The sequence below is a fragment of the Orcinus orca genome, chromosome 5 (assembly GCF_937001465.1).
Source record: "Orcinus orca chromosome 5, mOrcOrc1.1, whole genome shotgun sequence".
NCBI lineage: Eukaryota > Metazoa > Chordata > Mammalia > Artiodactyla > Delphinidae > Orcinus > Orcinus orca.
The window spans coordinates 74,285,605-74,312,074 of record NC_064563.1 but is presented as its reverse complement, the minus strand read 5'-3'; the positions used below and the strand labels follow the sequence as shown (position 1 = coordinate 74,312,074).

Below are 26,470 nucleotides of genomic sequence, written 5' to 3'. Positions count from 1 at the left end.
CATGAACCCGCGTCCCCTGCATCGGCAGGCGGACCCTCAACCACTGCGCCACCAGGGAAGCCCCCATTATCTTTGTTTTTAAGATAATATTTATTTAATTGCAACTTTATATAGTATTCTTCTAATAATGGCCATATTTAATAATTGGCTTACAAACTTAGTGGCAGTTGGCTCTTGTGAGCTCGTATGAGCCAACTCCAGACACCGCTGGCTGGGAGGGTCCACATTACTGATACATTCAAAAATACCAGCATATACACACTACTGTATATAAAGTAGGAAAACAACAAAGACCTACTGTGTAAAACAGGGAACTATACTCAATATCTTGTAATAATCTGTAACGGAAAAGAATCTGAAAAAGAATATGTGTGTGTGTGTGTGTGTGTGTGTGTGTGTGTATAACTGAATCACTTTGTTGTACTAACACAACATTGTAAATTAACTATACTTCGATACAAAAAAAAAGTACCGATCTTAGATTGCCTCTTCCATATGCCTCCTGGTCTTGCTTTCACACTGTTTCCACTGTTTCATCTTATACCTTGTCGTCATAATCTTAACAGCTATCACGCCAACTTATGGTTTAAAAAACTTGCTCAAAAGCTTTGCTTTCAGAGAACATATGCAAGGAGAGTAAGTAGTATGCACACTTCGCTGTCTCTTCCCCAACACTGCTCTTGTCAAGTCCACCAATGACTGCCTTGCGGTCAACAGTACTGATCACTTCTCTTTCCTCATTGTACTTGGATCTCTCAACAGCACTCTTATCCTTCAAAAGGTTTCTTCTCTTGACTTTTGTGATGCCACACCCTGCTGAATTATCTATTGCCTTAATGAATACAGCTTCCTCATGTCTTTTGCTGGTCTCTGCTCCTTTACCTGTGCTCTAACTTTTAGAATGTTCCAAGGCTTGCTTGTTCTTAGGTTCTCTCGTCTTTTCAGTCTACACAATCTCCCTAAGTGATTTCAACCAATGCTATGGCTTTAATGTTATCTGTATGCTGATGAATCCCAAATTTATGTCTCTAGGCTTGATGTCTATCCTAAATTCTGGAAATGCAGCTGCTAAGCATCTAATCTTGGATATTTAACAGGACGGAGAATTAATGTGCCCAAACAGAATGCTTTATTCTATCAGATCTGATCTTCAACAAAATTATTAAATATTTACTGAGTGTGTGGTTTGTTCTACTTACTGTAATAGGCACTTGATATACATCAGTAGAAAAAACCATAGAAATTCGTTTCCTCATGGAGCTTGTATTCTATTGAAATAGTACCACAATCTACCAAGTTGTTCACATCGAAGACCCGGAGTCATCCTTAATTCCCCTCTTTTCTTCACCTTTACATATAATATCTATATCTATCTATCTATATATATATATATACAATTCCTATTGGCTCTACCTCCGAAACACATCCTACATAGCTTCTCTCCATCCCTATTGTAGCCACTGTCACAAAGCCATGTCACCTCCCCTGTGGATTACTGCGATACCTTCACAACTGACCTTGCTTCTGCTCTTGCTGACTTCTCCTCACCCCAATTTACCTTTCACACGGTAGTAAGACTGTTGTTTTTTAAATGTAAATTTTATCGTCATCCTTCCCATTTCCACTAAATCCAAAGTCTTACATGATCCAGCTCTGGCCTACTTCTCCAGCTTCACCTCTAACCATATTGCTACCCACTTACTTGTTCCAGGCACCCTGGTCTTTCTGTCTTGTGAGCATTGCCAAGCTTGTGGGCACCTCAGCACCTTTGTTTTTGCTATTTTCTTTGCCTAAAATACTCTCCCTGTAGATCTTCCTATGGTTCTAGTCAAAAAAATGTCACCACTTCAGAAAGGTCACTTTAAATAGTGACCAAACCAGTTATTCTCTATCACCACACGTTCTGCTTTATTTTTTTCACACTACTTTTCACAATCCAAAATTATGATATTTACCTAAGTTTTTATTTGTTTTTGCCTGCCTTCCCTCACTCAGTGTGTGTACTTCGTGAGAACAGCACCTTGTCTATCCTGATCACTGCTGTATTCCCAATACTTCTAACAGTGCCGGACATATCAAAGGAGCTCATTAAATATTTGTTAAATCTACTGTAAGAACATCCTTGGGCAGTCCTTACTGTTAACAGAGTAATCCTTTACATCAAGCCAGATCTACCTCTGTGTAACTTTCACCCATCTCAGACTTCAGTTCTGCCATTTGGGGTGGCAGAGAATAGTCTGATTTTTCTCTCCAGAACAGTTCTTCAGATATTTGAAAACAGCTCTCATTTCTTCTGTGATTATTCTCTTTCCCATAACAAGCATCTCTAGATTTTTCTCTACTTTTTAATATAATTCATTATGAAAAGAAGATGGAAAACATTGCAAGAGATAACAAAGAGAAAAACCACCTATATCCTCCTATATCCTGCTATCCAGAGCTAACAAATTAAAGCATTTTGATGTATTCCCTTCCAATTATACACACACACACACACACACACACACACACACACACGTATAAAGAAATTTGAATTATGTTTTCTATATAATAGTTGTGCATCCTGTTTTTTTTAGTTTAACTTTATGACCACTTTTTTATGTGTACATATTTTCATTCTTTTTTATTGTGGTAAATTATACATAACATAATATTTGCCATTTTCACCATTTTTAAGTGTACAATTCAGGAGCATTAATTACATTCACAACATTGTGCAACCATCACCACTGTCTATTTCTAATTTTTTTCATCACCCCAAACAGAAACTCTTTACCCATTAAGCAATAACTCCCATTGCCCCTCCACCTAGCCTCTGATAACCGCTAAACTATTTTTTGTCTCTATGAATTTGCCAGTTCAAGATGTTTCAAATAAGTTGAACCATACAATGTTTGTCCCTTTATTTCTGTCATATCTTATTAGCATAATACTTTCATGATTCATCTATGTTGTAGCATGTGTCAGAACTTCATTCTTTTTTATGGGTGAATAATATTCCATTATATATATATATACCACATTTTAATGTTGATGTGTTGAAACTCAACTGATTCTTATGTGTTGATCTTGTATCCTGCAACATAGCTGAATTCATTTATCAACTCTAGCAGTTTTCTTGAGGATTCTTTGGGATTTCCAATATTTGGTATCATGTCACTTGTGAATAGAGATAGTTTTACTTCTTTCCTCCAACTTGAATGATTTTATTTCTTTTTCTTCTCTAATTGCTCTAGATAAAACTTCCAATGCAATGCTGAATAACAGTGGTGAAAGTAGGCATCCTTGTTTTGTTCCTGATTTTAGGGGGGAAAGCTTTCAATCTTTCACCCTTGAGTGTGATGTTAACTGTAGGTTTTTTATTACATAATATATAATTATGAGGATTACATGTAATATGCTAAATGTGTAACAATCTAGTTTGAATAGGTACCTTAACTTTAGTAGCATATAAAAACTCTGCTACTTTACAGGTCTGTCTCCTCCTTTTATGCTGTTGTTGTCAAATTACATCTTTATCTACTGTGTGCCCAGTAACATACGTGTATAATTGTTTTTTTATGCATTTGTCTTTTAAATTATGTAGGAATAAAAAGCTGAGTTAAAAAACACAAATACAATAATATAGGATTTTATATTTGCCCAAATAATTACCTTTACTGGGAAAAATGAGTATGCCAATAAAGAGATAGACATTATAAAAGAGGATTCTTTAAAAAGAATGTCTTTGGGCTTCATTTTAAAATTTCTATCTCTTTAATACTCTCCTTTTGTTCACATTATTTCCCTGATTTCCTTCAGTTCTTTGAGCATGTTAAAAACAGTTGTATTAAAGTCTTTTCCCAGTAAGTCCAACGTCTGGGCTTCCTCAGAAATAATTTCTGTCAATTTATTTTATTCCATTAAATATTGTAATGTTGTAACTCTGGAAATCAGATTCTTTCCCCTCCCCAGGGCTTGATGTTTTTTGTTTTGCTGCCTTTTGAAGACTGTAGTAGTCCATTTATTTAGTGACTTTTCTAAACTATTTTTGGAAAGATTAGATCAGTCATGTCATGTGTCATGTGTGGTCACTAAAATCTCTATTGCTTTAGCTTTTGTTCAGCTAGTGTTTTGACAGAGATATCCATAAGTTGAATTCCATGAGTTTAACAACATGAACAAAGAAATACCTCTCCCAGTCTTTGCAGACTAGTTCTGTGCTGGGGCACTTCAACACTTAACTAAGCTTGTGCTGAGTCTAGTGATTATTCAGGGCTGAAAGCTTAGGGTCTTTTCTGGTCTTTTCTGAGCATACATCTTTGGCAGGCACATGGCTTTCTATATTCCCCAACATGCACAGGTACTTTTGAATACCATAATTTTCCAAATAAATGCTCCTTAACTTTTCTTTCTAGGCTTCAGGTTGTTATTTTATGTCTCAACTGTAATCCTTTGCTCCCCGTGACTATGGGTAGCTTGTTAGCCTTACAGTGTTTTTAAGGAGTGTATGCTGCTTTTCTGCCCTGACTAAGTTTTTTATTAGGCAAAACAGAGATGAACACCTTGCATCAGTTCTCCAGGTAGCTTCCAGACAGGTTAGAACAGACATACACAATAATTTGTGAATAAAGTCTGCTTTTCCCCTTTTGTAACCAGGATCCCCCGCTGGGAATGCAGACAACCATGTTCAAGACTACCATTGAGCTAAGGAGGGAGGGGGGCAAGGGAAAGTAAAAATGGGCAAGGGCAAGTAAAAAAAAAGCTTTCTTCCCATTTTTAAGTTGTCTTTTTCTTGACTCAGCATTTGCTTGTTTGCTGTAACTTTCATCTGTTTTTCAGAGTTCTGACAAAGTTGCTTCTGACAGTTTCCTTTTGTTTTTCAATGTTTCTGTAGAGGGATGGGATGTTGGAGTTGCTAATCTGCCATTTGGTTGATGTCACTCCTCATTTTGTTATCAAATATTTGAAAACATTACTTCTTAGTGACTGTATGTTGTTTCATTATAGAGATGTACCATGATTTATTGTAAATGATGCTGTGATGAATATCTTCCTACATCTCTGATTTTTTAGCTTAGGATAAACTTCCAGAAATGGAATAGCTATGTCAAAGGTTATGAACATTTTTCAATCTCTTCATATTTATTGCCAAACTGCCCTGCAGAAGGTATTTTTGTGTCAATATACGTTTCCACAAGCAGTGTATGAGAGTGCTCACTTCATCACTTCCTCATCTATAATGTAATAGTCTTTGCTTATTTAATAGGGGGGGGAAGGGCATCTTGTTTTTGTTCTGTCTTCTCTTTCAAGAATTCCTCATATGACTTGAGTTTGAATTCATTCATTGTTTTATTCCCTTACTTTGTGATGTATCAATATTTCAATTTGTCAATTTCCTCAGATATATGGGCCCAAGAAGTTACACCATTCTTCTGATGAACAATACAAAATTTTCCTGCTCTCATATACATATAAAACTTGAATTTATTTTGTAGTGAATTTGAATGGTGCCTATCCCAAGCTGGTGCCTTTCAGACCTGCAGGACGGCTGATCTCCCCGCCTCTGCTGCTCTCTGTGATTCTCAACATTCTTCTCAGCCTGGCCATGCACATTGTGGGCTTCATTCTGGTTCAGAGGCAGCCTTGGTATTCCATGGGGATGCACAGGTATGATCACAGCCTTAGATTGTCACATTCTAATTTCTGTCAAACATCATCTGGCCCATATGTTGGGAGGCAGATGGGTCTTCATTCTACTAAAGCTTTGGCTTCCTTAAGGCCCTTGGCAGTTTTCCAGTGATCTCTTCTTTGTAGCACAGTTTGGTGGCATCATTCATTAGCACTTATCTTTGCTCATCTTGAATGATAGTGAACTCTGAGCATCTTTTATATCTAGGGTGACCATGCATTATAGTTTGGCTAGGCAGCCCTATTTTAAGCCTGATATCCCAAAGAAATGATTATATTTTTTCCTTTCACATTCAAATCTGTGCCTGTTGGATGATAAATTGTATAGTCACACTACTTGTAAATGTTCAGAAATCTGAAGCAAATAGAGGGAAGTGTCATGACTTACTCATATCTTTTTCTCTCACATAGTCTTACTACATTATTTGTGCCCAACTTATTGAATAAATAACTTGTTGGATCTGTTATCTATCTATCTATCTATTTATATCTATCATCTATCTATCAATCGTCTATCCATCTACCCAAAATATAGATCTATACATGCTGGTTTCTTTCTCCTAACTTTTCAGTATATTCTTTCCCAAAGTGTAGGCAATTATAGAAGCATTGAGGACATGTAGTTGTGTAGATACATATGCTTCGTAAGGACTTGTCATCTCACTTCATTAGCTTCTTTGGTTTCCTTTTTAGTACCTGCACAGTGCAAAATGAGACCATCTCAAAGTTAACCATTTCTCCAACTGCTCCAGATAAGATCGGAAGTAATGGTGTCTTCACAAGTTTTGAGAACACTACTGTATGGTTCTTGGGAACAATCAACTGTATCATTGTGGCTCTTGTCTTCTCTAAAGGAAAACCATTTAGGCAGCCCACATACACAAACTGTGAGTAGAACTGTACCATATCAGAGGTGAGAGGTCATCAGAGAGGAGAACAGATACTCCTGGGTCACTCAAGGAGCAATTGCAGAGTTGGCACTCATCTAGGGTCTTCTGACTTCCACTCCAGGGCTCTGTAAACACATGCAGCCTTATTTCCTGGTCCTTTGCTACCTCCCTCAAAGCTGTGTTAAATACTAGAGTTTCTTAATCCACCACTTCCTTTCCCTAGAAATTTGTCTCTAGGTATCTTTTCATGGGTTCACTCCAAATTGGGAAGACACGTTTAATTCTCTGCTTGTCAGTACTTGTCAGAATTCATCTCAGAGGAGGTGGGGAGAAGGGTCACAGCGCTCAGTTGGAAGTGTCTCCTGCCATGAATACAATGGTCGGGATGACACTGTGTGATTGGCAGTTCTGGGAGCGGGTCCAGCCTGGAGGAGCCTGACTATAGAAAGTTGTTGAGATTCTTGGCCAAAGTACCTCTCACCTCCTTACAGTCCGGGCTGAGGGTGGGGGTGAGTGTTAGGAGAAGTAGGTGACCTGTTTAGCTTTTGGGACATGTATTTGCATAGCATCACTACCCCTCTAATTGGGAAAATTTAGAAGCACAAGTTGAAGAATCAATATCCTCAGAAAAATCTGTTCGGAGAAAGTTATTTTGCTCTTCTTCTTGGGATGAAGAAGCAATCGAATGCTGACCTCCGCATGATTGCAATTCAAACATTTGTTTATTTACAGTCCTCCTTTTTCTCAGAAAAGGATTTGAGGCAGATGATTTTTTTTTTTTTTTTTTTTTTTTTTTTTTGAGGTACGGGGGCCTCTCACTGCTGTGGCCTCTCCTGTTGCGGAGCACAGGCTCCGGACGCGCAGGCTCAGCGGCCATGGCTCACGGGCCCAGCCGCTCTGCGGCATGTGGGATCTTCCCGGACCGGGGCACGAACCCTGCATTGGCAGGCGGACTCTCAACTACTGCGCCACCAGGGAAGCCCAGATGATTTTTTTTTTAACATCTTTATTGGAGTATAATTGCTTTACAACGGTGTGTTAGTTTCTGCTTTATAATAAAGTGAATCAGCTATACACATACATGTGAGGTGGATGATTTGCATTAAAGAGACTGATACTTGGATATCTCCAAGGCATTTATTGAAAACGTTATTTTGTCAGTATTACCCTATATGTATGTCCCATTTTTATTAATTGAAACATATAACATGCATGTGAAATTTTCCACTTACCTCAAGGACATACATAGAAATCGTAGAGGTGAGACCCATTGCACAGAAGTGAGTACTTTTCATCTATTTTGCTGAGTTTGGTTGTAGAAATCAAGTAAATCTAATCGGTGTTAATCTAGAATATGTGGATCAATGGATGTGATACTCTGGACTCAGATTTCTCTAAATGATAGCTTGTGTTCTTATTTCCTCAGATATATTTGTCCTTGTGCTGGTCATACAGCTGAGTGTGTGTCTATTCATTCTATTTGCCGATATTCCAGAATTATATAGGCGTCTGGATGTAAGTCTTATCTCTGGGATATGATGATATTTTATAGTTGTATAACACCCCGACTTCAAAAAGCAGGCCACAATTGCAGTTGACATGGATTCTTGACACCTATTATTATTTTGAGATTGTAGGGTTAAAATGAATGCTGAATTTATTCATGTTTTTTATTTAAGCTGGTCAGGAAATAAAATTCTGTCTAGCCTTGATTTCAAGTATTTCAAAAGCATTGAACATTTTTCCTTTAAAAGATCTCTGTAAGATTGGAAATTCTATTTATACATTTTCTCTTAAAGAGAATTTTCTCGTAAATGGTTTTGCTTTGAAGCTGTTTAAAACAGTTTTGCCTATAACATTTTGGGGGTTAATTCTCAAATCTGTATTTACATTTTTTTTAAAACTCTTTAAAAACTTGTTTTTCTGTATTACATACTTAATGTCTGCAAAACCTACGTTCGAAGATCTATATCTTACCTCAAGTACTCTCTTACAGTTTTGTAATTTTGAGACAACTGTGAAACTCTAGAAGAGACAGAAATTTTACATATTCAAGCAAGGGAAAATGTATATTTTGATTCCTCTAATCTATTCTTCTTTTGAATTAGAAGTTAATCATTAATAAAAGTCCTTTAGACCAATAAATAGGATACAGAAGAGATGATAAAAGGACCTGAGCTTTCAGTTCTTTGTAAAATTGCCTGTCTGCTTCTCCCTCTCAAAGATAAGTTTCATGAGGGCCAAGATCCTATCTTATTCATTCTTGTATTACCAGTGCCTGGCATAGTGAATGGCACATAATGGCAATGACTGACTGACTGATCATTGCAGATCAGGTTCCTAAATGTAGACAAGCATTTGGAGTACATAGTGCATTCCAAACCAGCAACACCGTCACAAACCCATGGTGACATTTGACATATAAACTAATATCTACATTCAGCTTTTCATTTTTATAATTGTATTACTGTGGTTAACAGTATAATTGTATTCATGAATTAGATTAGGTACTCATAGAGATAAATAGTCCTTGCCTACTAGTCTTCTAAATGAGTTAAAATTCCTTAATCCTGCCAAAGTTAAGGTTAAAACATGTTGGATTTAGTTACACTCTTAAGTTAGTGAAGACTGTTTCAGAGGGGCTGGGACCTCTTGTAACAAAATAAGGAATGTATTTGGTTTGGAGGGAACCTGTGCAGAGTCATTGCCAGCATGACTTCAAAAGATTCTGCAAAGGATTATTGCTCACCTTAAAAATAATTATTTTTCTTATTACATAAAATTGTGGGTGCATTTTAAAAAATGTAACTATGCAGGTAAGGAAAATTATAACATTATTAACTATAGCCTTCCATCTTTAAAATTCATATACTATAAATGTGTGTTTGATTTATGAAGTTTATTTTATTTTAAATGGAATCGTGCTGCTTTGTAACCTAATTATTGCTCACTTTTTTAAAAATTCATATTTTTTTTAAATAGAGAAAACATTCCCATGGTCTAAAATTCAAAAGTTTAGAGAAGTTATGTGGTGAAAGCCTCCCCCCCATCCTTGTTCCCCAACTACCAGTTCCTCTCTCTGGAGACAACTGATAACACCAGTTTATTTTACATACTTTCAGATATGTATTCTACACGTGTACATATACATTTCTTATATGTATATTCTACCACGTTTACACAAATAGTAACAAACTGTTACATTTGTCCAAGTCTTCTGAGATGGAGATATCCAGGTGAGGTGAGATGTGTAAGAAAGTTATTGGAAGAATTACCTATGAAGGAAAAAAAAAAAAAAAACATTAGGAAGCCAGTGGAGGTGGGAAGGATGCCACACTATGATGTGGGTCTGACCCCTGCGAAGGACAGAGGGAAGGAACACGAGCTGGATGAGTTGAGTTTCAGACTGCAGCGAGATTCCAAGAAAGTCAAGCCAAAGTTGCCCATCAGAGGTGTCTAGTGTCTCACAAGAATGAGTGTGGTTAGAAGCCTGCATGTGCACTGTGAACAGCATGAAGTTTTTGCAGCATAATTAGTCTTCAGACTGACTTTGCTTTTCCATCTCCCACCAGCTGCTCTGCACTCCTGTCCTGTGGAGGGTCTACATTGTCATTATGCTCGGCTCCAATTTCATCGTGTCCCTTGCCGTGGAGGTAAGTGGCCTCAGGCTGCTGATTGCTAGTTGGGGTGGCGGAGGCATTCTCTGGGAGTCTGAAAAAGGAACAGCTTTAGCTGACAAGGCTCAACAGTGCAAGGGTCTCCCTTCCTTGGCAACATGAGCAATGATGCTTCCCTCTGATGAATTCCAAACAAGGTATTCATTTGCCTATCTGTGAAGTGGGGCTGGGGAGGATGGGAGAAGGTCCTATCCATTTCTAAAATTCACAAATAGAGACCCAACTCAATTCATTCAAATTTCTTCAAAAGAAACTGATATATGAGTCACATACTATAAGATTTACCTTTTTAAGCGTACGATTCAGTGGTTTTTAATATGTTCACTGAGTTGTGCAACCTCCAACACTGTCTAATTCTAGAACATTCTCATCACCCTGAAAGAAATCCCACACCCATTAGCAATCGCTCCTTATTTCCCCTTCTTCTTTCTTCACCCCCTGGCAACCACTAAACTACCTGCTGTCTCTGTGGATTTGCCTGTTCTGGACATTTCATATAAAGGGGATCATACAGTGTGTGGCCTTTTGTGTCTGGCTTCTTTCACTGAACAACTTCTATCATTTTTACTTTACAGATGGGAAATGAGATTCAGAGTGAGCTTTTCCCAGCTTTTATTCTTTATGCTCCATTTCCCCAGGAAAATGAGCTTCCGCTCCCCCTTCGCCTTGCTACGCACTTTACTCTCTCCTCCTTCAATGCTGTTAGACACAATCCCCATTTCTTAAAGCCCACTCTTGGAGGGGGCGCCCCAGAAAAGGCATCCATTCTGTAGGAGGGATGAGCTTTAAGACTCCATCTGTCCCCATTCCTGCTCTCACTTACAAACCCAGACTGGTTCCAGTGAGGGGGGATTCGTGGTGGGCTGGCGCACCTGGGGCCTGACGGCCCTGCAGTATTTTGTATGTAGGAGCTCCGGAGCCTTCATTGCTAAGGAGGGTAAAGGCTGCGCAGGAGCTGGTGGCAGAACAGGACATAGAATTAGGATAAGGAGCATCTATCTCTTTGCTAAACTAGGACTTCTCAAACTTGAGTGGGCATCAGAATTCCCTGGAGGGCTTGTTAAAACACAGATTGTCCGGCACTGCCCCAGCATTTCTGATTTGGTAGGTCTGAAGTAGGTACAAGCTTTTGTTTCTAATAAGTTGCCAGGTAATTCTGATGCAGCTGACTCAGGAATCACACTGAGGAGTACTGTGCTAAACCATATGGTCCCCAAAGCCACCGAATTAATAAAAGAGCATTGCCATGAGAGTCCTCTTATGGAGTTGCAGAAAGATGGTCCTTGTCCTTTAAGGGATAATCGTATGTGTATATCGTATTCCTGTCCATGATCGTGTTATTCCTTCTGTCTAGTACATCTTTCCCCACTTCTGCATATTGAAATAACATTCCGTTCTCTGTGGCACAGCTAGAGGCACAGCCTGTTCATGAATTTTTCCTGATTCCTGGATCAGTTAGGCAAGTAACAAGGCTCAGCAAGCAGTGGCTTAAACAATAAAGATATTTATTGACTCACTTAACAAGAAGATTGGAAGCCAGTGGCTTCAGGGCTAGTTTAGTGTCTCTGTGGCATCACTGGGGCTCTGCATTCTTCCACCTTTCTGTCTCACCATCCTTAGATGTTGGCCTTCATGGTTGTGCTTGTTGCTTATGGGGCCCAGCTAGCTCCTATGTAGCTAGGCTTTATGTCTGTTTTCAGTGCAGGAAAAACATGGAAGAAGAGGTACCAGCAAGCTTTTATTCCCACAAGTATGAACCTTTTATCAGGAAGCAAAAAATGTCCTGCAGCCCACCAGAAGACTTCCTCTTATGCCTCATTGCTTAGAACTCTTATAGTCAGCTTTAGTAGAAAAGGACTCTGGGAAAGTGGATCTATGCCAAAAAGTTAGACAAATTGGCTTAGACTAGTTACGATTTTTTTTAAGGTGGGCAGGGAAGAGCCAGGAGGAATGGGCTGTAGGGTAATCAAGCAACAAAGTCTGCCATAATCCCCCAGTAGGAAGCTGTTCTCCTTCAGTATATTTGCAGCTAAGAATATAGCTGCAGAGTAGTCTACCTGGGTTTGAATCCTGGCTCCACCCTTTCTTGTTGTCTGACTTTGGTCAAGTCACTATGCTTCTCTGTGTCTCTGTTTCCTCATCTGCAAAATGATGATAATAATGGTACCTTATCTCATAGGGTTACTGTGAGCATGAAATGTAAACAGTGAAAAGCACACAGTAAGCGCTTAGTAAATATAAGCTCTTATTATTATGCTATCTCTTGTGGTACTTACCGTTCCTTACTTTGTGTCTAGCAATCATTTATTCATTCACTCTTTCCACAAGCATTTGTTGAACCTGTGCCATGTACTAGGGCATGATGTGAAAGGGGTGATAATAGCAGAGGAGTAGAGCTCACAATCTACAGGGAGAAAGAAGACAAGCGTTATAGTTATCTGGGTATAAATTTCTTTTTTTGCTTGCCATTAAACTATGGCAAGAAGTCATCTTACTAGCTATAACAACTGCTTTATTCTATTAGGAGCTGGGTAAAGGTTTATTCAATTCTTAAATGTAAGAAGTAAGCCTGCCCACCCCCAGCAGATGGAGACAGTAATTTGATACTCACGAAACAAGTTTGAGTGAGACCTTATCCTTACTTGCTGGGTCTCATGATCTAACCTCCTGCTAACAGGCAGAGGAGCTAATGTGGATAGCTTTAACACACTCCCTTTTATTACTTATGCATTGTGTGAATGCGTGTGTGTGTATATATGTATGTGTGTGTATATATATATATATATATATATATATATGAATTATTTGAATGTCAGAAGAGCTCATGTGATGAAGTTTTGTTTTTTTCTTTAAGAAATGGTATATCATCAAGGCTTTCCTTTTGTTTCTCATTCTACATCTAATTTACAATGTACAGTGACAGGACGGATTATTTCTCAGTGCTTTCTTTGATTCCCTTTTCAGGGCATCAAAGTAATACAAGTCATCACATCTGTAGAATTGTAACAAAGCTCAAGATATTGTGTAGAGCACTAATGTCTTGTGTGTGTGTGTGTGTGTGTGTGTGTTCATTTGTTTTGTACGAAGCCTGCTAAGATTTCCTGGACATAAGTTAGATTTTGAAACCTTTAGTTGAATACCTATGATCCTGCCTTATCTCAGCTCTAAGGAGAACTACTGTTCTCTTGTTAATTAAAGAGGACAAAAAACCTTGGTCTGGGAAAGTAAAGGAACAGGTTTGGCTAGGTGATCCCTGAGGTTTGCAAGATGCTGATAAGATGGCTGTGTGGGTGTTTAACAGCCTGTCGGCAGATGATCAGTTTTTAGAGGAATGTTCAGACTACCTGTTCTCTATGATTTCCCTGGGCAGTGGACTCAGATGTCAAAGATGGGTGGATTTTAGGAAACCACTATCTCTAGCAAAGTTCCTCGTAGAATCCTGCAGAATTAACTCTTTCAGTTTCGCAAAGATACCACTGACAGACACCAAAACCAGTTCTAATTCTGTGGGACAGCTTGGGTCCTCATATTTTCCTCTTTGTTTCTTTCATGGTAACTTATAAGATGGTCAATCTTTGTGACCACATAGGATGAAAAAAATGAATTTAACATAATCCCTCATGTGCTATGTATTATAAGTTATAACTTGGGCTCTATTCAAGGCTCAGTCTAACTCATGAAGTAAAATGCCAGTCCAAAATGTTTTCAAAGGACATATCTTTTGTCATCTTATAGAACGCATTGCAATGAAATATTTGTAGGTGAAGTTTGGAGGCTTATGTGAATAAGGCTGCAATGCACAGCCGTTTGTTAAATGAATAGTTCAGGAGAATGGTAAAGGGAAGTAGCTGTGCCATGCCATGCTCTGCATTGTAAGGGGAGTTATATAATCCTAATGACAAATATAAGAGGAAGGAATTATTATTTCTAATCACTGAGGCTCAGATGGGGTAATTAACTTGCCCATAGTAGGTGTCAGAGCTGGGATTCAAATCCAGATCTGTCCAGCTCCAAAACTGTGGCCCACATCCCAAATTTTACCTGTGTTTGTGACTACGCAGTGACGTGCCAGGGTACACCCAAGTCACATCATAAGCATGGCCTATCTTTCTATAAGGTCAGTACCGTTTGGTAGTAGATAATTTTAAGTGTCATTTACATTAAATCACGTACGGATGTGATATGGTGTGAACTGCAGAATTTGGATGCTTTTACATTTAATTTACGTATGAAATCCTTGAGGCGAACTACTTCAAGCTATGTTTCTGGATTCTTGAAACTGTCTCTCTCTCTTCTTCCAGAAGAGTTTCTTAAGTGGAAAAGTTTGAGAGACCATGACCTATCACATGAAATCACCTTGGATTTGTCAGAAGCTCAAGTTGTCTGTCAAGCTAGATTGAAGCAGTCAGTGCGGTAGTGCCTTATGAGGGTCTATGGAAGGCTGTATTCTGGAAACACCTAACCTCTGATTGTAAACAGTAACTCTTTTATTTTGCAGGAGGCCATCATTGAAAATAGAGCCCTGTGGATGATAATCAAAAGATGTTTTGGCTATCAATCAAAAAGCCAGTATCGGATATGGCAGAGGGCCTTGGCAAATGACCCCAGTTGGCCCCCCATAAACCAGACCTCCTACTCTGACATGCCGGCGTGTGGCAGGGGAGTGTCTTATAGCAACCCGGTGTTTGAGAGCAACGAGGAGCAACTTTGAAGGCAATGTGATATCCGAGTTTATATAACATAGTAACGATGACAAAAGGGACCAGTTTCAGTGATTTGTTTTTAAGCAGTGAGACTCTTACAATATCAGCTAGAGTTTTTGGAATCAAAAACCCCCTGCCCAATCATGGTGACAAATTAAAGTCTTTTTGATAAAATACTTTCTACAGAGCAGAACACTGCCCTAGGAGAGTGTTTTTCTCTTGGCTTCTGAAAGTATTAGAGATGTTCAGTGATTCAAGAATGGTCCACGGATGGCCATGGGCCAAGAGATTGAGAGGCTAAAGGAGAAGGAGAGTACGTAGTCTTTCTTCTTAGATAATATATTTTTTAAATAAGTTGAGGGAAGGTAGCATAGAATTGTAAACATGTTAAAGATCATTTTTGAATTCTTATTTCATTGATGGAAAAACAAATGCATGAGAACCATCACACCACTCTTCACTGTCTGGTTTCCTTTCCTTTCTGGTACTTTTCAGATTTGAGATGTTTCCTTCCATTTCTGGCCTTCCCCTAAGTATTAGTAAGGATAGGCTTAGCCGAGGCTGCAATAACAAACAGCTCCGGTATCTCAGTGTCTTAACACTCAAGAGCTTCTGTCTTGAGCCGGGTGGCCCTTTAGAATAGCCCTCCTCGGAGTGGCGACTGCTCCAATCTGATGGCTCCGCCGACTCAACACAAGGACGCCATGTATATTGCAATGGGGAAGGAGGATGGGAGCTCTTCACTGTGTCAAAGTGGTACACATCTCTCCCATCACTCACACCACACTAACCAGGGATTTGGCAAAGAAACTGGGAAGCACAGTCTCCTGTATTTAGGGCTGGCTTCATGGGCATACAATCTGGCAGTCGCATAGGGCCTCATGCTCAGAAAGGTCCCATTGTTGGTTTAATACTCTGCTATTGGCATCTTGAAAGTGCTTATTTTTAATAAGGGTCCCCCAGATTACATAGTTGGTCTGACTTATGTTCCTGGAAAAGAAAGGAAAGTAGCACAAATCAAAGAGCACTAGAACTGTCCCCTAACCTCTGGCTCCTGACTCTGTGGACGTCTGTGTTTTAGGAACCCTGCGTCTCGTGTGCCCAATTCCAGGAATTTTTACTCCTCTGCTCTATTATTTTTGAGAAAAGTTAGTCTTGTGCTACAACATTATATGTTATCATTAACATAAGTCCTCATACAACGTCCGCATTTCTTAAGCTTGAGGCTTTAGATTTCAGAAAACAAAAATTTCCCTTATTTTATCCTTAGTACAATTTGGTTATATTGAGCTCAGCAGACAACACTGAATTCTAGGTAAACTTCCACAAATAGTATTTTAAAGCAAAAGCCACATGTTCATGACAAACATCAAATCCTAAGTGAATGTTCCGGGCAGGGAGTGAGTCCCTGGCTGGTTGGCTACTTAAGAGCGTCTGCAAGCATTCCCTTACCCGGCTTAACTCCTGAGCATGGTTCTGGGACATGGTGCAGATAATTCTGGAACATGGTGTTTCTCAGCCACAAAGTTACCTTGTCGTCTCTGGGTTTAAAATAGGGTGTGAAAAATCATTAGAGCAGGCTGCAGGACCTTTGTCTTAGTACAGAAAGAAATGTTTCCTTGGACAAAGTCAGCCTTGGCAGTGATATGGAAGCTCTGAATGTCTTTTTCTAAAACTGATAGTTGTTCTCATTTTTCGAAAGTTGTGGGCAGGGGCAAGCTGGAGATAGTCTGCAGCGTAGTGACAAGCGAGTGTTGGGTGCACCATTCAGACTCTGAAAAGCCGCTCACCAAGTGCTGTCACCTCCACTAGCCATCTGAATTACACAGTCCTCCTGGAACTCAGACAAGGAAGGGCTTCCCATCAGCATTTTACAGATGAGAAAGCTGAGATTCAGGGTGAGGAGAGCACACCCAGACCTTGGACACAAATCTTCAGCGAACCTGATGTTACCTCCAAATACCTCCTAATTACTAAGCTCCAACAGGGCAGGGGTGCGTGGTGTGATCTCACAGTCAAACAAAGAGTGAATTTCTTCTTTGCCAGGTGCAAGGAGGCAAGCCTTTGCTAATACCAGGGCCTTCTGTTCAAATGAATGCAAGGCATCCTGCCAGCCTTAGACTAGAGGTGTGTTAAAAACAAAACCAACCCCCAAACCACAGATGTCTGTTTTTCTGCAATTCTGAGCTGCTTTTATCTTGATCTGAAGTGATTCCATCCTCAGCAGAGGGAACAGGGACGGAGGACTCTAGCTCCTCACCAGCCAAACAGCCATAAAACCTTGGCCAAAAGGGACTCATTCTAAAGATCGTTCCTGAGATGAACTACATCTTAGAGGCAGTGAGTGAAAGACCAGGAAGTGCTTAGCCTGGAAAAATGGGTATTCAGGGGACGCCAGAATGGTAGTCAAACACTTGAAGGAGTTCCCGTGAGAGAGAAAGCTCTGACCTGGATCCGGTGTCACCACCAGTGGGTGAAGAGCACGATGGGAGTGGCTTCAGGCTGACACGAAGACCACTACCCTAACAGTCAGCACTGCCAGAGGTGGAAGTTGGTGACCTCTGTGTGCACTCTGCGACATTGGTGTTTGCAGCAGATATTTAAAGACCAATTCGCAAGGGAAGTCAAGTATCAGATGAAACTCAATTACCTGCAGGATTCCTTTCAGGCTTGATACACCCAGTGTCTCAGTGTCACGCTGGGATGCGAACCTTTTATGACTGCTGCCCACACAGAATATCAGACTGACCTTGTGGGGGGCTAGGCTGGGGAGGTCCCATGGTGAGGATGCACAGACTGATTGCTCTGTACCTTGGAAGGTGGCTTCTGATGGGACAGGAACCTAGACAAAAGTTGCACAGAGCGGGGCCCTGACTGCCAAATTGACAACTGGGGGATACTTCTGATGTGAGTATTTTCTCAGAAAGAGGTGTTTGAAAATTTTGAGAAAAAGAACATGGGACAGTGCCCCAAACCCAAGGGCAGTGCTACCTGTGCCCGATATGCTTTCCTGACCAGGACTTGGAGGAGAAAAGGACATAGTCACCTGGTCCAAACCACTTGGGAGGGTCCCTTGTATGTTTACTCCAAGGTATACGGCTCTTACCCATAGAGAAGAACCCTGACTCCAGGCTCGCCTTGCTAAATATGGAATGATGGAAATAGAGAATGGAAGTACGGCTGTGCCTTGTACGTCCTTATGTGCTCACAGAAGTGTGTGTTACACACTTGCAGATGTGATGACTGGAAAAAGGGATTATATATTCAGAGGCTTGTATGTCGTTTATGCGATAATAATTTATTCTGTATGAAGGAGGCAAGTAAAATCTATCATTCTGTTGTTCTAAAATCAGTCTCTCTTTCTCCGCAGCGAAGTCTTTCATTCTGGATAATAAAATGTTGTGGTCTCCTCCAGTAATGCTGAGTCAAAGCAACATCTTTACAAAGTCCCAGGCATTTCTAACACTGCAGATGCTATTATTCCCTGCTTTGTTACAGGACGTTACAGTCTCCAAAACACCTGTACACTCGTGCTTTCATTTAAGCCACATAACAGTCTTAGGAGGAAGGCAGGGCAAGGACGACTATCCTCCTTCTTTTCATGAGGTACCAAATCCCCCAAAGGCTTAGTAACTTGTCCGAGGACACACAGCTCGAGAGTGAATGGACCGGAGCTGCCTTCAGACATGGGACCTCTCTGCCTGCGAAGTCTCTGCTGTGTCACTCTTCCATGTTGTTTTCCCCAGGATGTTTGCAGCACCAACAATCAAGGAGGCAAGCAAGGCAGCTGTACAATGGATTGCCATCATGAGTATGAATTCCTCCAGAAAGAGTTGTTAGTTTTCCTAGAAGTTCTCTTGGACCTAACCATCAATCACAGAAGAGGTCAACTCCCACAGCTGAGGGAGTAAAATCATAAAACCAGAGATCTGTGAGCCTATGTCATGAGATCACATAAAGCTCTGGTTTTTGCCTTCAGTCTCCAGAAGCAGAAACCTGTATCTCTGCCTGAACTTTGCTCAGCCCCTACTTTGTTTTTTTGTTTTTTGCGGTACGCGGGCCTCTCACTGCTGTGGCCTCTCCCGCCGCGGAGCACAGGCTCTGGACGCGCAGGCCCAGCGGCCATGGCTCACGGGCCCAGCCGCTCTGCGGCACGCGGGATCCTCCCGGACTGGGGCACGAACCCGCGACCCCCGCATCGGCAGGTGGACTCCCAACCACTGCGCCACCAGGGAAGCCCTCAGCCCCTACTTTGTACAGCTTTTTTTAGGGTTATATGAATTCTCTTGCGGCTTTGTACTATGCTCACTTCTTTATGCTTAGGAAAAAACCCTTGAAAATTGCTGCCACACAACATTGGCTGTCCTTTGGGTTCCATTAGACTTGTTAAAAGAACCCTCTAAACTTTATCAACGAAATGACTTTCCTCAGAATTGAAAAAACATACAAATAAAAACAACAATGACAAAACACACCTCTCCTAGAGGTGTTGACAGAGCCTTAGGGGTGAGTCACCCTGGCATTCCCAAACATGTCAAGCTTGTTCCTTCCCTGGGAAGACTGCATTTGCCATCCTTTCTGCCTTGGATGCCGCCCGCACTCCCACCAACCCCTACCCTCCTGGCTGACTCCCTTCTCCTTCAGGTTTCAGCTCACTGGTCACTTCTTCAAAAAAGTCTGCCCTGACCCGACCACTTTATCCAAGGGTTTCCTCACCCCACTACCTCGGTTTGTTTTCTACATAATACTTGAGCAACCCTTTAGGAGACTGAGGTTGAAAAAATCCCAATTGTTTGAGATCACGCACTTAGGAAATGGGTGACCTGAATCTAAAATCCTAGTCTATAGGTTTCCAAATGAAGGTCCTTTATGTTTTTCACTCCTAGCCAGATTCTGCTAATCAAATCATCTAATCCACTAGGGAAAAGAATGTAACATGTGGTAGAGCGTCCATGTTTGAATGTAGAGTACTCAAAGGGCTCTCCAGACTCTCCCAGCTCTACTTCCTTGCCATCTCCTTTTGATCCTCTCTCCTTAGTGTTTCAGCTTCATGAAGAATCTGATAAAGCCCTGGCCTGTGATAAAGGCTGCACACATATTGACTATGGAAACTCTTGAGTTTGAAGTTGTGGATAAGGGTGACAGTGCTGCCAGAAGGTCTCACATAACGTTGCATGTATTATGCACTGCACAACTCAAGGGGGCGCCATTCACATGGTATCACAAGCCAAAAGTGGTGGTTCTGTGTGATATCAGGAAGGCTTTGTGGGTAAGTGAGGACTTTTCCTTGTGTAACCACAAACATGGGCATGCAATGAAGAGTCCCACCTGTCCCCCTCCAATCAGTTCTTAAATCCCTGCACGTTCTCTTGGCTGTATCTCTCGAGTAGAACTTCCTCTCCTCCAAGACGCTGGCCACCACCTGCCTGCCTGAATATAAGAATCTCTTATCTGGTCTCCCCAACTGAAGTCTCTCTTCTGGTTTTGCTTCCCAAGGTCCCTATGAATTTTATCGCCCAACTTGATCATGCCACGTCCATGGTCAGAAATCTTTCATAGTCTAAATTATCTACCAAATAAAATACACATTGTTTAGTAAGGAATTTAAGACTCTTTGCACTGGCCACATCTGGCCTCATCTCAGACATTTCTCATCCTTGTACTCTATAATGCAGCAAACTGTCATTTCCACACTCAGTAACTCACTTATTATTCCCAGCACTCTGTAATTCACTTATTCGCAGCATACAATAAACCCTTTCTCACCACAATACCTTTTCCCATGCTGTTTTCTCTATAATTGTTACTCTTATCTTCATACATCCAAATCCCACCTATTTCTCAAGATCCAGGTATAATGCCACCGGATCTGCCAAAACAAATGGGAGAGCTCTTTTATCTGCACACACATCACACTCCACATACCCATCCTTTGGGTAGCAGACAGTTCTTTTTACCTTGTATTATCGTCCAGTAGTGTTTTAATTTCCTCCAATGCCTCCACAACCCCATTTAACTAGGAGCACATTCTCTGAGGGTAGGGACCAAGCCTGATTCATTTCATTTTCCCACGCTATACGCAGCACAGGGCCATGGTTGAGTCTCCGCAAGCAGCTGTGGCATGATTGAATAAAAAATATAATCACTGGGACATTTTGTTGATTTATTTCTCCTTCTTTGTCTGTGAGCATCTGTTTTCCATTCAATACAAAGAAGCTTAACTAAAACATTAGGGCTATGAATAAAAACAACCAAAAGTATAAAAGTGTAGTGATTCCAGTGTTGTGCTTAATGAGTTTGGCTCATATGTATATACATATACATGGTTTGTATAGCGGGTGGGGGAGGTGCGCTGTGGAATTAGAAGAGCTAGGTATATGCTACAAAGACCATCTTTATATGGAGAGGACACTATACGTTTATTTGTGAGTGAAAAGGCTCTCCTAGAAAGGTACTCAACCCGAGGGAAGAGAGAATTGAGGCAAGCAAACTTTTTCGAAAACCAAACAATGGATATTAGGGAACGGGGGGAGAACTTCAGTATAATTGGCTCTGTATTTTCCAATTTGTTCTCTGGTTTCACCCTATCTTTACCAACTTTTGCAGGGGCCCAAGGAACAGAAAGCTGTGATGAAAAGAGAGAGGGAAAGGGATAAAAAATAGAGATAGGGATAGAGATAAAGATGGAGAAAGAGATAGGGATAGAGACAGAGATACGGGTAGGGGTAGAGATAGAGATAGAGATAGGGGGAGGGATAGAGATAGGGGGAGGGATAGAGATAGGGGCCCACTCTGTGGTCGGAGTGTGATAAAAATACAGTGGAGGGAATCCACCTGTGGCCTCTGTCACTTTGCAGTGTTGCGACTGTGTGAGCACCAGAGGAAGATGCATTTTGCTACTGGCTGAGGGTGTCACACAGAGACCTATAAGTATTATAAACAGTCTGAGCATGTCTCCAAATGGCTAAGGGAGGTAGAAAGTGGCGAAAGAAGATGAAAAACGGGGAGGTGTGACTAGAGTGGCGTGCAATTTGGGGTCCCCTGCAACCAACCTCCAGGTCAGATAAAGCCCACAGAAGCTTCATGGAAGCAGCAGAGATGATCTTGGAGTGGTGCTCTGTGTGTCTGTGTGGGACAGAAGAGCGTCCTGTCACCAGGAGCCCTACTGCAGTGTTCCGTGGATCTTCTCAGTGATTCAGGAGAGACTTCAGCATGCTGCTGCTTCTGTGATCCTGTTTGTGACTACGATAAGGAAACATAGGTTAGAAAGATAGGAGAGAGACCTATCCAGGAGGTGAAGGTGCATTTCATGGAAGCATATGCAGGAACATTTAGGGGTAAAGCACTCTGAGAAAACAACTCAGAGCCCCAAGGCCACGCCATGTTCCTGGTCTGCTCAGGAACTAGGCAAAGTACAAGATAAAGTGGCTCCACAGCTGGCTGGATGCTTTTTCCTGAAAGCTGAGTCCGTTCTCTCTTGACCCAGCTCAAGGTCAGCCTTGAGAATGGATAAGGGCTTCTTAAATAGCCTCAAGAATTCAGCCACAATCTATGACTAATTAGAAACTGGTTTGATCTGGGGACAATGTTATAGGTTCAGATCCTCCCTAGAGGGATCCTGTAACCTATTTGGTCTGGATGCCAAGAGTCATACTTGACAAAGGCCAAATATTTGTGTCTGCCCTCCCCTAACCCTAGCACAGTGGGTGTCCCAGGGCAAACTGGGTAGCTCAGGCCTGCACCTGGAGCCTGTGCAGGTAGGCAGAGCTGGCTTTTGGGGGCGTAGGAACAGCGATGCTAGCTGAGGTCATGTGCTCACGACAAGTACCCCATGTCTGACCTCATCATGCGGGCCACACAGCGCTCAGATAGATAAAGTCAATCTCAAAAGTGTCGCTTTCGGGCAATAGCATATGGCAGCTAAGAGTATAAGCTTAGGAGTCAGGCAGGTCTGAGCTCTAACCCAGAATTCTCTGATTTGTGATTTTGAACAAATTGGTTACTATGTTTGCATCTTAGTTTCCCTGGCTATTGGCATGAGCATATAATTTATTACCTCATTCATAACTGCAAAAATCAAAAGAGATTAAATGTGGCACATAATTTTTCCCCTACATCTCTCAAATCTTTTTTTTTTTGATAAAAGAACATTTCAAAATTTATTTTGGCATAGAGTAGATATTTACAAGGTTCTTCGCAAGGCAGGTGGGTAGCGTCCTCTGATCTGACCTTAAGATGTGACATCTGGTTTTAAGTGGTCAGAGAATTAAAGCTTCCAAATCTGCCGAGTTAGCAACTCTAGAAAAATCTGTAGGGATGGTGACTTAAGACGATGAATAATCAGTGAAGAAAAGGGAAGGTAATTCTTAAATAACAGAATCTTCAACAGTGAAGGCTTTAAAATGAAAGGAATTCTGTGTCCCCAATTTTGTTCTGTGTCTTGTTCCGTGGAGGCACAACATTATTATGGTATGTAAGGCTTGCAGTGGTTTATGCCTTACTGAGTTTCTTTACTCACTATAGTCTTGTATGGCAAGGAGTCCCTCAGGCTCACACACACACAAAAGTCTGTGTTGCCATGAGAAACCCGAGTCCCTCCAAAAGATGCCCCACTGATTCAAAAGCCAGACACTTCTTTGTCAACAAAGACATCCGGGGCGAAAAGTCTGGAGGGCAATCTGCACTTGGCTCATTCGTAAGTCTTAATCACAGTCCCTGTTTATTTGGTTCTTACTGACATTAATGTGAAACATCAGCAATTTTGCTTCCAAGACAGAATCCATTGACTTAATTTTCTCACTTCTTTTTCAGTTGTGCAATCAGAAATTCATTCATATGAGGAAGAGGCAGCTACTACCTATGGAAAAACGCCAGAGAAAGCAGTGGTCAGACTGATTGCTTTTTGGCAAAGGCTGAACTCAAGATGTACCAAGGGAAGCCCATGTAAGTGTGACCTGAGGGGAAGTTACAAGTGCCAGAGCATTGCTGAGCCTGGAAACTGGAATTTCAGTTACCTTGTAAGGTATTTCAGAGAAAATTATACATATGCAAACGCAAGGATGATGTATCACCATGTTGCTAAAACGGTGATTTCTTTTTTCTTTTTTTTTTTTTAGGGTTTACTCTTTTTTTTAATAGATCTTTTATTTTATTCTAATAGTATAATTAAAAAATTTTTAATAGATCTTTATTGGAGTATAATTGCTTCGCAGTACTGTGTTAGTTTCTGTTGTACAGCAAAGAGAATCAGCCACATGCATACATATGTCCCCATATCCCCTCCCTCTTGAGCCTCCCTCCCATCCTCCCTATCCCACCCCTCTAGGTCATCGCAAAACACCGAGCTGATCTCCCTGTGCTATGCTGCTTCTTCCCACTAGCTATCTATTTTACATTCGGTAGTGTATATATGTCCATGCCACTCTCTCACTTCACCCCAGCTTCCCCCTTCCACCACATGTCCTCAGGTCCATTCTCTATGTCTACATCTTTATTCCTGTCCTGTCACTAGGTTCATCAGTACCTCCCTTTTTTTTTTTTTTTAGATTCCATATATATGCATTAGCATATGGTATTTGTTTTTCTCTTTCTGACTTACTTCACGCTGTATGACAGACTCTAGGTCCATCCACCTCACTACAAATAACTCAGTTTTGTTTCTTTTTATGGCTGAGTACTATTCCATTGTATATATGTGCCACATCTTCTTTATCCATTCATCCGATGATGGGCACTTAGGTTGTTTCCATCTCCGGGCTATTGTAAATAGAGCTGCAATGAACATTTTGGTACATGACTCTTTTTGAATTTTGGTTTTCTCAGGGTATATGCCCAGTAGTGGGATTGCTGGGTCGTATGGTAGTTCTATTTGTAGTTTTTGAAGGACCCTCCATACTGTTCTCCATAGTGGCTGAACCAATTTACATTCCCACCAGCAGTGCAGTAGTGTTCCTTTCTCTCCACACCCTCTCCAGCATTTACAGTTTCTAGATTTTTTAATGATGGCCATTCTGACTGGTGGGAGGTGATGCCTCATTGTAGTTTTGATTTGCATTGCTCTAATAATTAGTGATGTTGAGCATCTTTTCATGTGCCTCTTGGCCATCTGTATGTCCTCTTTGGTGAAATGTCTATTTCGGTCTTCTGCCCATCTTTAAATCGGATTGTTTGTTTTTTTGATATTGAGCTCCATGAGCTGTTTGTATATTTTGGAGATTAATCCTCTGTCCATTGTTTCATTTGGAAATATTTTCTATCATTCTGAGGGTTGTCTTTCCATCTTGTTTATGGTTTCCTTTGCTGTGAAAAAGCTTTTAAGTTTAATGACGTCCCATTTGTTTTTATTTTCATTACTCTAGGAGGTGAGTCAAAAAAGATCTTGCTGTGGACTTTCCTGGTGGTGCAGTGGTTAAGAATCCTCCTGCCAGTGCAGGGGATATGGGTTCAAGCCCTGGTCTGGGAAGATCCCACATGCTGTGGAGCAACTAAGCCCATGTGCCACAACTACTGAGCCTGCACTCTACAGCCCACGAGCCACACTACTGAGCCCGTGTGCCACAACTGCTGAAGCCCATGTGGTCTAGAGCCAGTGAGCCACAACTACTGAGCCCGCGTGCTGCAACTACTGAAGCCCCTACACCTAGAAACCTGTGCTCTGCAACAAGAGAAGCCACCACAGTGAGAAGCCCACGCATCGCAATGAAGAGTAGCCCCCACTCACCATAACTAGAGAAAGCCCAGGTGCAGCAATGAAGACAGAACACAGACAATAAATAAATAAATAGATAGATAGATAAATAAATATGTAAATAAAAACAAAACAGTAAACTGATTAAAAAATAAAGATCTTGCTGTGGTTTATGTCAAAGAGTGTTTTTCCTGTGTTTTCCTCTAAGAGTTTTATAGTGTCTGGTCTCACATTTCAGTCTTTAATCCATTTAGAGTTTATTTTTGTGTATGGTGTTAGGGAGTGTTCTAATTTCATTCTTTTACATGTAGCTGTCCAATTTTCCCAGCACCACTTATTGAAGAGGCTGTCTTTTCTCCACTGTATGTTAGCTCTTCTCCAAATGTTTGATAGAATTCACCTATGAAGCCATTCTTGGCTCCTTTGTCATAAATTAGGTGACTATATGTGCATGGGTTTATCTCTGGGCTTTCTATCCTGTTCCATTGATCTATGTTTCTGTTTTTGTGCCAGTACCATACTGTCTTCATTACTGTAGCTTTGTAGTATAGTCTGAAGTCAGGGAGCCTGATTCCTCGAGTTCTTTTTTTTTTTCTTATGATTGCTTTGGTTATTTGGGGTCTTTTGTGTTTCCATATGAATTGTAAAATTTTTTGTTCTAATTCTGTGAAGAATGCCATTGGTAGTTTGATAGGGATTGCATTGAATCTGTAGATTGCTTTGGGTAGTATAGTCATTTTCACAATATTGATTCTTCTAATCCAAGAACATGGTATATTTCTCCATCTGTTTATGTCATCTTTGATTTCTTTCATCAGTTTTTTATAATTTTCTGAGTGCAAG

At 40.8% G+C, this 26,470-nt stretch overlaps 1 protein-coding gene across 6 annotated transcripts in view; it reads left to right on the top strand.

The window, feature by feature from the left end:
- The window catches only part of ATP13A4 (ATPase 13A4), a 154,979-nt gene extending 133,302 nt beyond the window's left edge, over nucleotides 1-21,677 (top strand). For 4 of the 6 annotated variants that reach the window (XM_049710466.1, XM_049710465.1, XM_049710464.1 and 1 more), the window contains 5 exons: nucleotides 5,478-5,649; nucleotides 6,364-6,557; nucleotides 7,987-8,075; nucleotides 10,133-10,213; nucleotides 14,736-21,675. In XM_049710466.1, coding sequence (XP_049566423.1) covers nucleotides 5,478-5,649; nucleotides 6,364-6,557; nucleotides 7,987-8,075; nucleotides 10,133-10,213; nucleotides 14,736-14,948 — 749 coding nt within the window. In that variant the 3' untranslated portion in view covers nucleotides 14,949-21,675. Of the gene's footprint in view, nucleotides 1-5,477; nucleotides 5,650-6,363; nucleotides 6,558-7,986; nucleotides 8,076-10,132; nucleotides 10,214-14,735 lie in introns of those variants that run through there. The other 2 variants (XM_049710463.1, XM_049710467.1) reach the window with 2 other exon arrangements.
- Nucleotides 21,678-26,470: the final 4,793 nt, after the last annotated feature.